This window comes from Triticum aestivum, chromosome 3D, assembly GCF_018294505.1.
Source record: "Triticum aestivum cultivar Chinese Spring chromosome 3D, IWGSC CS RefSeq v2.1, whole genome shotgun sequence".
Classification (NCBI taxonomy): domain Eukaryota; kingdom Viridiplantae; phylum Streptophyta; class Magnoliopsida; order Poales; family Poaceae; genus Triticum; species Triticum aestivum.
Genome location: NC_057802.1, coordinates 112,430,990 through 112,445,528, shown reverse-complemented (window position 1 = coordinate 112,445,528; position 14,539 = coordinate 112,430,990). Strand labels below are relative to the sequence as shown.

Genomic DNA, 14,539 nt, shown 5'->3' with positions numbered 1-14,539 from the left:
ATTCGGCAGCGCTGCACCATCCAGAGCTAATCGTTGCCGAAGAATTAGAGGGAGGAGATTAGAACCACACTGGGCTTCCAATTATGAGGATTAGAGGATCTAGGTCAAGCTCTATTTGATAAACTAGGACCAACTAGAACTAAAATTAGAGAACTAGAGGAGGCTCCAAAACTTGTGTGTCCAAATAGTGCAAAAGCCTCTAGTCTATATAGGTTGAGAGGGGAGGAGGGGGCGCCACACAAGGGGAAGAATTCCCCTCCCGTTGCGCCGGCCCTAGGGGGAGGAGGAATCCCCCCTGTCCAATTCGCCCCCCCCCCCACTTGGGGAAAGGGGGCACCACCCACTATTGGGCCTATGTGGCCCAATTCTCCTTCTACCACTTCGCTTTTTAAGGCCCGTTGATATTGAATTAAATATAAAAGCGTCCTAAAAATTACTGGAGCCTTTTATTATTAATTTTACATCACCAGAAATATTTTCCACACATATATTATTTATCAGTAATAATCGGTATTGCCTGATAATCTCCGAAGCCCTTCTGGTGACCCCGAAACGCTTCCGGTTCCTTTCAGAACTATTTCGAATATTAATGAAATAGTTCAACAAATAAATCCTCGACACTCCCGTCCTACTAACACTCAGAGATCATGATTACCTTAAGTCTGTTACCCTGTAGGTTTGGTAAAACATAGACATGAATGGAACCCATTCGTTCAATGACCGATAGCGGAACCGTGGACATCCATATCGATCCCTATGATTACATGAATGACATTCGAGTGAATATTTTGTTATCATGTGATGTTCCCTTTGCTTTACGATACTTTATGAAACCCGAGATGCATCGGTATCCTCATGAGTGATACACATGCTAACTATATCGTTATCCTCATTATCGGTTTTGTTCTTCTTTCTTGTTGAAGTGTTCCGGCATCCCCGTGACATAATGACATGCGTTTGGCAAAACATTTATGGACGCCATCACACTGAGAGGGCCCTAAGAATATCTCTCCATCGTCGGAGGAGCAAATTCCACTCTTGAGCAATCTAGTCCCCTGTCAAACTTTCCGATGAACCTATAAGTTGTCGTTATGATCATCATGTTACAAATGACTTTTGAGCAACCCAAAAGTCCACCGTATGGTATTGTGATATTCTCATGGTCTAACGAACTAAAACACATGTTTAACTCTCCGTGTTATAACAATTGATTTCATACGATATTATCTCAAAGTATAACAAACAAGTCCTTCTAGCGTCATGTGCTCAATGTTGTTTTATGACTATCGTTACACTTAACGATTTCCTAGATCCGGAAAACATGATCACCAACAACACTTGTCAGTCTTAGAGGCAAGACGCTATGAACATATTCTTTATCGTTTATCATTCCACACTTGCATATGGGTTTTCCACCGAATCACATATTCTAGGATCATAGCTATTATAGCATGGAATATAAACTCTTAATTATAAAAATGGAAATATAATAATACAATATTATTGCCTCTAGGGCATATTTCAATTTCTTTGTCTACACGACATCGAAGATACTACATCTTGAGCACCAAAGTTAGCTCTTGTAATGCATCTTGATCTTTACGAGTTGTCAATTTCAAGGCTATGAGGGCAAGCATATGACGCAGCTTCAAACATGAGGGATGAATTTAATGGTTTGCAAAGATAGATTCTACATGAAAAATCTCATGCTTTCCACGTCCATTGCTTTGCCTGTCGTCTACAATTGATTGTGGTCACTATTGCTAGTTCTTCTTGCTCATATATTCATGTTTTTTTAGTATGGTTGATTGTGACCACGACATGTTCATCTTGCAAGAAGATGGAAGAAACACACAATTCACAGAAATACTTTGGAAAGGCTTGAGATGGGTGAAATATTTACAAAAAGAGGCTTGCATCAACAGACTAGTCTTGCTAGACAAGGGGATACTAGATGGTCTTCACGTCATAGAAGTTTGCTTCGCTTGGACCAGATGTGGGCCTATCTAATAAAAGTTCTTAGCACAGTTGATGCAAAAGGGCGTAATCTGAGGCATGCTGCAGGTTCAATAGAAAAGATGGAGTGCTGCCAATTTGCTTTTGTTTTGAAGCTTATTATGCTAAAGTTGTTTGGTCCAACAAATGAGCTTTCACAACTCCTGCAAAGAAAGGAAACAAATATTGTGCTTGCCCTGGAATTAATTCATGACGTTAAACTCCGGTTGGCTACCATGAGAGATAGTGGTTGGGAGCCTTTTTTATGAGGTCCAAGAATTCTGCAATTCTAAAGGTATTCCAGTGCCCAATATGGAAGATGAAATACAGTTCGGGGTCGCTCGAGGCTAGAGGGAAGGACTATCACCAATCTTCATTATTATCGGGTTGGTGATCGTAGTGGTGAGCACTATTTTTGATGATGAAATACAGTTTGGGCCCGTACTGGTGAGCACTATATTTTTTTTACTCGTTTAGTCATTTGTGAAGCCAAATAACACAGAGCAAAATAAAATGAACGAAGTGCGGATGCAAGTTAGGATAGCAATCCTGATCGTTTACTCCGACCGAATAAAATGCGTGCTGCCAACAAGCTCTCTGCAATCTGCACATACGAATGACGAACCTGTTGCTACCTAGTACCTACTTCAACAGATCGCGCAATCATATCTAGGAGAGCTGGACTCCCCGGGCAATGACTGCTATTGCCGCTCCAAGTCCGTTTCCTGGCCGGAGCGGGAGCCGGAGGCTCGCCCGCCAAACCAGCCCGGCCGCTCCGGCACGGACGGCTCTGACGTCGACGGCGTTTCATCGTCCATCATCTCAATTGGCACGACGGCTGCTGATGCCGCAGCTCTCTCGTGCTGATCGGCGCCCGCGGCCCGCTCGACCTTCCCACGGCAGACCGGGCACGACGCGTTGGACAGGAGCCAGACGTCGACGCACTCCTGGTGGAACAGGTGCTTGCAGCTCGGGAGCTGCCTCACCGTCTCCCCCTCGTCGACCGCGCTGAGGCACACGGCGCACTCGTCCGGCGCCGATGCCGAGCTGTCCCGCCGGTACGGAAAGGACGGGAAGAGCGCGATGGTGGCGGCGTCGAGGCCGTGCTTGGGCTGTGGGGCCTGGGGCTGCCCTTGCAGGGGCTGTGCGCTGTGGCGCCGCGTGCGGCGAAGGTGGAGGAAGCGCAGGCAGAGGAAGATGACGACGAGGAAGAAGCAGCAGGCGAAGGATGCCGCCAACGCGCTGAGCAGCGTCGTTGTGCTGCAGCACGGGGCCACGGCCTCTCCGGGCTGAAACGACGTGTTGTATGAGGACATGGTGGAGGAAATGGCTTTAGGAAACCGAAGCTGCAGCTTAGCTATATATGCAGACAGGTTGGTGATCTCAAAATTCAGACTGGTTCTGTTGCAGGGACAGATCATTTAGGTAGGTATGCTGTCATGCTCACTATTTCAGATATACTAGTCCATTAATTTGAGATGATTTTTTTTAAACCGAGGCAAAGGATTTGACTCATATATTAACTAAGAGAGCATAGAGTTTAAATTTTACATCCTAAATGAAAAATTGTTACTTTCCTGATATGATGCTTTCCAATTTCTTTGCCCCGACGGTGACCCGAAGGATGGCCTCACGCTTAATGTTGTTGAGTAATACTATTGAAGCCATACTCTTTTGTTGAAAGACCCCGGCCGTTCCTCTCGATCCAAATGATCAATCCAATAAGCATTGCAAAGGAGGCTATGGCTTTTCGGATGGGAGCGCTATTGCTTGATCAGATGAAAATTATATCATGCACGCATGTCTCTTTTAAACAAGGCACTGAAATTTATACAGATGGCTCATTTAAGCTGCTGGCTTATTAATATGTGATGATGTCGTGGACATGTCAACGTTTTGCCTAGTATATATTCCACTATATTATCAGAAGTTCTTTAGCTGGACTGGTTTTAAATATTGTCTACCTTATTTTTACATCCCAAAACATATTAGATGGCAATGTTTCAATTGATAATAGAGTTGACCTACCAGATAGAGTAAAATATGTTCAATTGCTTTAAACTAAGCACATCATAGTCCAAGAGCCACGAACTTAGCTTTACTACATTTTCTAAATGAAGGGTGAAGGGGCTATATTCTCGTGTTTTCCATTGGAGGTAGAGATGCCTCTTGACTTGAGATATATATCACTTGATATGATGTGGAATTGCCTGCACGAATGGTCAAACCTGTTTTTGATGTCGTTGTTGTTGACTTTTTTATGAGCTCTACTTTATTATACCGGGTGTAGTTACACCCATTTCTCATATACTACCATGTGGTAGTATATATATTCTACTTTATTATTTTTAGTATGTTCATATACTATATCTAAGATACTCCATAGTGAGTTATATGAAAAAATTGCAAATGAGCTCATAGTTTTATTGTATTTGATTATTTTTAGTATGTTCATATACTATATCTAAGATACTTCATAGTGAGTTATATGAAAAAATTGCAAGTAAGCTCATAGTTTTATTGTATTTATGAAATACGTACATATTTGTACACGAAATGGAATATGCACAAAGTATGGTACATACTACCAAAAAAGTAGTATATATACTACCTAAACATTTTTATATACTACATACTACGCGTACATACTCTCCGATATGATACATACTACCTAGAACATACAAAACAAAAGTGGGAGTAACTACGCGTACATTTAGGAAGCGATCATAAGATTTTTCAAACAGCCCCTGATTACTTATTGAAGATGAGATTTGGCAAGAGTTGCTCGAAAATAAATATCACCACTCCAAAACGCTCTATCTCTCTCTCTCTCTCTCTCTCTCTCTCTCCCTCTCTCTCGCCAAGCGGACTAACCTACCTTTTTGGAAGGGTTTGATGGAGTCAAAAAAGATTTTTTCCATCAATGAGCTTTTGTAACGGGTAATAGGTTAACCATGCCATTTTGGGGTGTCCAGGGGATGCACCACTAGTTATGAATACCCCAACTAATGTTTCTATTTTTTCGATTTTGGGTCAGGTAGTGATGAAAATTGGACTCTGGCGGATGATCACTGGGGACAGATGGACTGACTGGTTGCACCTTCTTACTAGGTTGATGAAGGTGAACCTAACAGTTGAATGAGACACCTTTTGTTGGAAGTTACATACTTCTGATCTATTTTCTAGTAAATCCATGCACATGGACCTCATTAATGATGATCAACCTTTCCATCTAAAACTTATTTGCAAATTAAAAGCCCACCTAAAATTAAATCTTTCATGTGGTACTTGGCTACGAGAGTGATCTTAAACAAACATAACATGAAAGAAAGTTGGCACCGTGAAAGTGCACCTCTGTGACAACATAGCTTAAGGGGCTAATATGTATTTCAGATTATGTCGAAAAGATGCAACTAGGAAGATTGTTGGTGTCCCCAAATTCATCAACGACATGTATGTCAAGGCTAAGGGTATATATTTCATCATTCAGCGATCCAAAAACACTTGAATCTATAGGTATGTCATGGTGAGTGGTGATATTTTTCGTGCTATCTGCTTATAAATCAAACTCGGAAACCAACCAAGACTTGTCAACCCTTTCTCCCAATCTCTCGCTCTCTTTACTTTATTCGCAGCCACCGAGCCACATCCATTTGGATCCTCCGATCCATTCAGAGAGATAGCTATAGCAAAACCGTAACCAATTCGGGATCTCTGGGTCAACTACATTTGGTACCACCTGAGCCCTTGTACAGTCTTCTGTACTCCACTTGGATACTCCCAAGCACCCTGGTCGGCCATTCCAAATAGTGTTAGGCAACATGCGCATGGTGAACCAGTACTAGTCAGTGCCTGCGAATGAGTTCGGTTAGGCCCTTTGAGCAAGTTGAAAGTTGCCTAATATATATATATATATATATATATATATATATATATATATATATATATATATATATATATATATATATATATACATTCGAGTTGGTCGATTGATACCTCCAAATTTTACAAAAAACTGTGTAACAATCACATTTTTAGGTCCGGCCTATATATACGACCACCTATCCCATATACACACTCAAGTGCTTCCTTTCATACATCCATTTATGAGAGAGAGAGAGAGTTCCTAGCCTTGTGTTGAGTTCATAGGAATACTACTACAACATTCATGTCATACCATCGAATCTCTTGTCTACTCTCTGATTTCAAGCCTAGAATTCAAACAATCAACCTTTGCAATCAAAGTTCATCCCATAAGAGATTGAGTATGGAGGAGGTTATATTTTGAAGCACGCAAGATATGCATCACCAATCAACCTTATTTTATTACTTTTGGAGGGTGTAAGTCTCGTATATTAGCTAGGTGTGCTTGTGAGTCTTCAAGGTGTGAAGGAACCATGAAGTTTGTGAGGGCAAAGGGATCGCCTAAGATCTACATCGAGTGAGGCTAGACCTTTGTGGTCATAAGCCATGCTAGAATAGGTTGGTTGTTCTCTCTATGATCCCTTCGTGGGCATAGTCCTATGTGAGCTTAGCAATCGAGATCTTCGGACCACTACTATAGACTGAATTACTACTAACCTCTCATCACTGACTGGCACTAGGCCAGGCGTCACCGATGAAGGTCATCCCTGACTGGCCACTCCAGAGGCATCAATTATGAGCATCACAAGACTATTGAGTAGTTAACACTGACCGGTCTAGAAATGACCGGTCAGTGTGAGTTGTTCTTCCACCTCCGACCGGGTTCACGTGGACGAAATTTCATCCCAAATGAGCTTTCATATTTTGCTGGTCCGTGATACTAATTCATCACCAACCTCCTAGTCAGTGGTCTATCATTGGCATGTGTATAAAAGTTAATCGGGCTCTTCGTCTTCCCGCATGATCAACATGCCATCGCCGGTTGCAGCAATCAATGGTTGGCTGCAATTCCACTGCACCTTTCACCATTATCGGTTGCATCTTACAGCGTCGTTGATTGCATGCTTTATGACTACTGGTTGTAGCAGTGAGTGGCTAGCCGCAACTTTCAGCGTCACTGGTCAAAGTTTTTGACATCCTCGACCGCAGGTTCCGCCATGACCAGTTGTAGTAGTGGTTGGTCGCACCTTAAGGGTGGTGTAGCTGCACAACCCTGGAGGACATGAAGGCCCTCATGGCGGAGAGTAGCGATGAGGACGAGGGGCAGTTGATGTAACACTCCACATCAAGACTATCAGTCAAGTCTGTTGGAAATATGAGCAAATTACTACGAGATTTAATCCGAGTAAATAGGAAATAGATCATGACAGCAATAGTAGAGATTAAACTAATCATGTGAACTAGCATAGCAGATGAACAGATCACATCTAGGGCACATACTAGAAACATGAATTCTACCACGATCTCAAACAGGAAGGATAGAATCACATATGGTGCAGCGGGAGCAGCACTGCCGGCGTTGACGTTGTCGCCCATGTCATCGAGGATGAGGTTGCCGAGGTCGGGGAAGAAGTCATCGTTCGCGAAGTCGCCGCTGCCAGCAGTCGCGCGAGTGCGCTCCCCAAAAACCTGATCGCCCCTCTCCCGTACAGGATCACGAGAGGCGAGGTTCCGGAGGCCTGCTGTCCCTTCTGCTGGTGCACGCCTGCTACCTCTTGAGCACTGCGTTGGTTTTCCCTTGAAGAGGAAAGGGTGATGCAGCAAAGTAGCGTAAGTATTTCCCTCAGTTTTTGAGAACCAAGGTATCAATCCAATAGGAGGCCACGCACGAGTCCCTCGCACCTACACAAACAAATAAATCCTCGCAACCAACGCGATAAGGGGTTGTCAATCCCTACACGGTCACTTACGAGAGTGAGATCTGATAGATATGATAGGATAATATTTTTGGTATTTTTATGATAAAGATGCAAAGTAAAATAAAAGCAAAAATAAAAGGCAACGGAAATAGCTAAGTATTGGAAGATTAATATGATGGAAAATAGACCCGGGGGCCATAGGTTTCACTAGTGGCTTCTCTCGAGAGCATAAGTATTTACGGTGGATGAACAAATTACTGTTGAGCAATTGACAGAATTGAGCATAGTTATGAGAATATCTAGGTATGATCATGTATATAGGCATCACGTCCGAGACAAGTAGACCGACTCCTGTCTGCATCTACTACTATTACTCCACACATCGACCGCTATCCAGCATGCATCTAGAGTATTAAGTTCATAAGAACAGAGTAACGCTTTAAGCAAGATGACATGATGTAGAGGGATAAACTCATGCAATATGATATAAACCCCATCTTGTTATCCTCGATGGCAACAATACAATACGTGCCTTGCTGCCCCTACTGTCACTGGGAAAGGACACAGCAAGATTGAACCCAAAGCTAAGCACTTCTCAGATCAATCTAGTAGGCCAAACCAAACTGATAATTCAAAGAGACTTGCAAAGATAACCAATCATACATAAAAGAATTCAGAAGATTCAAATATTGTTCATAGATAATCTTGATCATAAACCCACAATTCATCGGATCTCGACAAACACACCGCAAAAGAAGATTACATCGAATAGATCTCCAAGAGAATCGAGGAGAACATTGTATTGAGATCCAAAAAGAGAGAATAAGCCATCTAGCTAATAACTATGGACCTGAAGGTCTGAGGTAAACTACTCACACATCATCGGAGAGGCTATGGTGTTGATGTAGAAGCCCTCCGTGATCGATGCCCCCTCCGGCGGAGCTCCGGAACAAGCCCCAAGATGGGATCTCACGGGTACAGAAGGTTGCGGCGGTGGAATTAGGTTTTTGGCTCCGTATCTGGTAGTTTGGCGGTACGTAGGTATATATAGGAGGAAGGAGTACGTCGGTGGAGCAACGTGGGGCCCACGAGGGTGGAGGGCGCGCCTGGGGGGGTAGGCGCGCCCCCCTACCTCGTGGCTTCCTGGTAGCTTTCTTGATGTAGGGTCCAAGTCCTCTGGATCATGTTCGTTCCGAAAATCACGCTCCCGAAGGTTTCATTCCGTTTGGACTCCGTTTGATATTCTTTTTCTGCAAAACTCTGAAATAGGCAAAAAAACAGCAATTCTAGGCTGGGCCTCCGGTTAATAGGTTAGTCCCAAAAATAATATAAAAGTGTATAATAAAGCCCAATAATGTCCAAAACAGAATATAATATAGCATGGAACAATCAAAAATTATAGATACGTTGGAGACGTATCAAGCATCCCCAAGCTTAATTCCTGCTCGTCCTCGAGTAGGTAAATGATAAAATACAATTTTTGATGTGGAATGCTACTTGGCATAATTTCAACATAATCCTTCTTACTGTGGCATGAATGTTCAGATTTGATATTATTCAAGATAAAAGTTTAATGTTGAAATAAAAACAATAATACTTCAAGCATACTAACTAAGCAATTATGTCTTATCAAAATAACATAGCCAAAGCAAGTAATCCCTACAAAATCATATAGTCTGGCTATGCTCCATCTTCCCCACACAAAATATTCATATCATGTACGACCCCGGTTTGGCCAAGCAATTGGTTCATACTTTTAACGCGCTTCAGCCTTTTCAACTCTTACGCAATACATGAGCGCAGCCATGGATATAGCACTGTGGTGAAATAAGGTATAATGGTAGGGGTTATGTGGGAAGACAAAAAAGGAGAAGGTCTCACATCAACGAGGCTAATTAACGGACTATGGAGATGCCCATCAATTGATGTTAATGCGAGGAGTAGGGATTGTTGGAGATCGTAGCAGAAATTTAAAATTTTCTACGCATCACCAAGATCCATATATGGAGTTTACTAGCAACAAGAGGGAAGGAGTGCATCTACATGCCCTTGTAGATCGCGAGCGGAAGCGTTCAAGTGAACGGGGTTGATGGAGTCGTACTCGTCGTGATCCAAATCACCGATGACCGAGCGTCGAACGGACGGCACCTCCGCGTTCAACACACGTACGGAGCAGCGGCGTCTCCTCCTTCTTGATCCAGCAAGGGGGAAGGAGAGGTTGATGGAGATCCAGCAGCACGACGGCGTGGTGGTGGAAGTAGCGGGGATCCCGGCAGGGCTTCGCCAAGCGCAAACGGGAGGGAGAGGTGTCACGGGAGGGAGAGGGAGGCGCCAGGGGCTAGGGTAATGCAGCCCTCCCTCCCCCACTATATATAGGGGTCCTGGGGGGGCGCCGGCCCCTGGAGATCCCATCTGAGGGGGGGCGGCCAAGGGGGTGGCTTGCCCCCCAAGCCAAGTGGGGCGCCCCCCACCCCCAGGGTTTCCAACCCTAGGCGCAGGGGAGGCCCATGGGGGGGGGGCGCACCAGCCCACCAGGGGCTGGTTCCCCTCCCACTTCAGCCCATGGGGCCCTCCGGGATAGGTGGCCCCACCCGGTGGACCCCCGGGACCCTTCCGATGGTCCCGGTACAATACCGATAACCCCCGAAACTTTCCCGGTGGCCGAAACTGGACTTCCTATATATAATTCTTCACCTCCGGACCATTCCGGAACTCCTCGTGACGTCCGGGATCTCATCCGGGACTCCGAACAACTTTCGGGTTTCCGCATACTAATATCTCTACAACCCTAGCGTCACCGAACCTTAAGTGTGTAGACCCTACGGGTTCGGGAGACATGCAGACATGACCGAGACGACTCTCCGGTCAATAACCAACAGCGGGATCTGGATACCCATGTTGGCTCCCACATGTTCCACGATGATCTCATCGGATGAACCACGATGTCGAGGATTCAATCAATCCCGTATACAATTCCCTTTGTCAATCGGTATGTTACTTGCCCGAGATTCGATCGTCGGTATCCCAATACCTTGTTCAATCTCGTTACCGGCAAGTCTCTTTACTCGTACCGTAATGCATGATCCCGTGGCTAACTCCTTAGTCACATTGAGCTCATTATGATGATGCATTACCGAGTGGGCCCAGAGATACCTCTCCGTCACACGGAGTGACAAATCCCAGTCTCGATCCGTGTCAACCCAACAGACACTTTCAGAGATACCTGTAGTGTACCTTTATAGTCACCCAGTTACGTTATGACGTTTGGTACACCCAAAGCACTCCTACGGCATCCGGGAGTTACACGATCTCATGGTCTAAGGAAAAGATACTTGACATTGGAAAAAGCTCTAGCAAACGAACTACACGATCTTTGCCTATGCTTAGGATTGGGTCTTGTCCATCACATCATTCTCCTAATGATGTGATCCCGTTATCAATGACATCCAATGTCCATAGTCAGGAAACCATGACTATCTGTTGATCAACGAGCTAGTCAACTAGAGGCTCACTAGGGACACGTTGTGGTCTATGTATTCACACATGTATTACGATTTCCGGATAACACAATTATAGCATGAACAATAGACAATTATCATGAACTAGGAAATATAATAATAACCATTTTATTATTGCCTCTAGGGCATATTTCCAACAGTCTCCCACTTGCACTAGAGTCAATAATCTAGTTACATTGTGATGAATCGAACACCCATAGAGTTCTGGTGTTGATCATGTTTTGCTCTAGGGAGAGGTTTAGTCAACGGATCTGCTACATTCAGGTCCGTATGTACTTTACAAATATCTATGTCTCCATTTTGAACACTTTCACGAATGGAGTTGAAGCGGCGCTTGATATGCCTGGTCTTCCTGTGAAACCTGGGCTCCTTGGCAAGGGCAATAGCTCCAGTGTTGTCACAGAAGAGAGTCATCGGGCCCGACGCATTGGGAATCACCCCTAGGTCGGTAATGAACTCCTTCATCCAGATTGCTTCTTGCGCTGCCTCTGAGGCTGCCATGTACTCCGCTTCACATGTAGATCCCGCCACGACGCTTTGCTTGCAACTGCCCCTCCATTCAAAATATACACGTATCCGGTTTGTGACTTAGAGTCATCCAGATCTGTGTCAAAGCTAGCATCGACGTAACCCTTTACGACGAGCTCTTCGTCACCTCCATATGCGAGAAACATATCCTTAGTCCTTTTTAGGTACTTCAGGATATTCTTGACCGCTGTCCAGTGTTCCATGCCGGGATTACTTTGGTACCTTCCTACCAAACTTACGGCAGGGTTTACATCAGGTCTGGTACACAGCATGGCATACATAATAGACCCTATGGCCGAGGCATAGGGGATGACACTCATCTTTTCTCTATCTTCTGCCGTGGTCGGGCATTGAGCCGTGCTCAATTGCACACCTTGCAATACAGGCAAGAACCCCTTCTTGGACTGATCCATATTGAACTTCTTCAATATCTTGTCAAGGTACGTACTCTGTGAAAGACCAATGAGGCGTCTTGATCTATCTCTATAGATCTTGATGCCTAATATATAAGCAGCTTCTCCAAGGTCCTTCATTGAAAAACACTTATTCAAGTAGGCCTTTATACTTTCCAAGAATTCTATATCATTTCCATCAATAGTATGTCATCCACATATAATATGAGGAATGCTACAGAGCTCCCACTCACTTTCTTGTAAACACAGGCTTCTCCATAAGTCTGTGTAAACCCAAACGCTTTGATCATCTCATCAAAGCGAATGTTCCAACTCCGAGATGCTTGCACCAGCCCATATATTGAGCGCTGGAGCTTGCATACTTTGTTAGCGTTCTTAGGATCGACAAAACCTTCCGGCTGCATCATATACAATTCTTCCTTAAGAAAGCCGTTAAGGAATGCCGTTTTGACGTCCATTTGCCATATCTCATAATCATAGAATGCGGCAATTGCTAACATGATTCGGACGGACTTCAGCTTCGCTACGGGTGAGAAAGTCTCATCGTAGTCAACCCCTTGAACTTGTCGATAACCCTTAGCGACAAGTCGAGCCTTATAGATGGTCACATTACCATCCGCGTCTGTCTTCTTCTTAAAGATCCATTTATTTTCTATGGCTCGCTGATCATCGGGCAAGTCAGTCAAAGTCCATACTTCATTTTCATACATGGATCCTATCTCGGATTTCATGGCTTCTAGCCATTTGTCGGAATCTGGGCCCGCCATTGCTTCTTCATAGTTCGAAGGTTCACCGTTGTCTAACAACATGATTTCCAGGATAGGGTTGCCGTACCACTCTGGTGCGGAACGTGTCCTTGTGGACCTACGAAGTTCAGCAGTAACTTGATCCGAAGCTTCATGATCATCATCATTAACTTCCTCCCCAGTCTGTGTAGGCACCACAGGAACATATTCCCGCGCTGCGCTACTTTCTGGTTTGGAAGGGGTGACTATCACCTCATCAAGTTCCACTTTCCTCCCACTCACTTCTTTCGAGAGAAACTCTTTCTCCAGAAAGGACCCATTCTTGGCAACGAAGATCTTGCCTTCGGATCTGAGGTAGAAGGTATACCCAATGGTTTCCTTAGGGTATCCTATGAAGACGCATTTTTCCGACTTGGGTTCGAGCTTTTCAGGTTGAAGTTTCTTGACATAAGCATCGCATCCCCAAACTTTTAGAAACGACAGCTTAGGTTTCTTCCCAAACCATAATTCATACGGTGTCGTCTCAACGGATTTCGACGGAGCCCTATTTAAAGTGAATGCGGCAGTCTCTAAAGCATAGCCCCAAAATGAGAGCGGTAGATCGGTAAGAGACATCATAGATCGCACCATATCCAATAGAGTGCGATTACGACGTTCGGACACACCGTTACGCTGAGGTGTTCCAGGCGGCGTGAGTTGTGAAACGATTCCACATTTCCTTAAGTGTGTGCCAAATTCGTGACTCAAATATTCCCCTCCACGATCTGATCGTAAGAACTTTATTTTCCTGTCACGTTGATTCTCAACCTCACTCTGAAATTCCTTGAACTTTTCAAAGGTCTCAGACTTGTGTTTCATTAGGTAGACATACCCATATCTACTTAAGTCATCAGTGAGAGTGAGAACATAACGATAGCCACCGCGAGCCTCAACACTCATTGGACCGCACACATCGGTATGTATGATTTCCAATAAGTTGGTTGCTCGCTCCATTGTTCCGGAGAACGGAGTCTTGGTCATCTTACCCATGAGGCATGGTTCGCACGTGTCAAATGATTCGTAATCAAGAGACTCCAAAAGTCCATCTGCATGGAGCTTCTTCATGCGCTTGACACCAATGTGACCAAGGCGGCAGTGCCACAAGTATGTGGGACTATCGTTATCAACTTTACATCTTTTGGTATTCACACTATGAATATGTGTAACATCACGTTCGAGATTCATTAAGAATAAACCATTGACCAGCGGGGCATGACCATAAAACATATCTCTCATATAAATAGAACAACCATTATTCTCGGATTTAAATGAGTAGCCATCTCGCATTAAACGAGATCCAGATACAATGTTCATGCTCAAAGCTGGCACTAAATAACAATTATTGAGGTTTAAAACTAATCCCGTAGGTAAATGCAGAGGTAGCGTGCCGACGGCGATCACATCGACCTTGGAACCATTCCCGACGCGCATCGTCACCTCGTCCTTCGCCAGTCTCCGTTTATTCCGCAGCTCCTGTTTTGAGTTACAAATATGAGCAACCGCACCGGTATCAAATA

The 14,539-nt window shown here is 44.3% G+C and overlaps 1 protein-coding gene across 1 annotated transcript; it reads right to left on the bottom strand.

The window, feature by feature from the left end:
• Positions 1–2,646: 2,646 nt before the first annotated feature.
• LOC123074295 (RING-H2 finger protein ATL39-like) lies at positions 2,647–3,311 on the bottom strand. The gene has a single exon (XM_044497178.1). It carries the CDS (start codon positions 3,309–3,311, stop codon positions 2,697–2,699), a length of 615 nt encoding a protein of 204 aa, XP_044353113.1. The 3' UTR covers positions 2,647–2,696.
• Between the last annotated feature and the right edge of the window lie 11,228 nt (positions 3,312–14,539).

Coding starts and splice junctions, on each gene's coding strand:
- LOC123074295 (XM_044497178.1), bottom strand. CDS start 3,311: ATGTCCTCATACAACACGTCGTTTCAGCCCGGAGAGGCCGTGGCCCCG.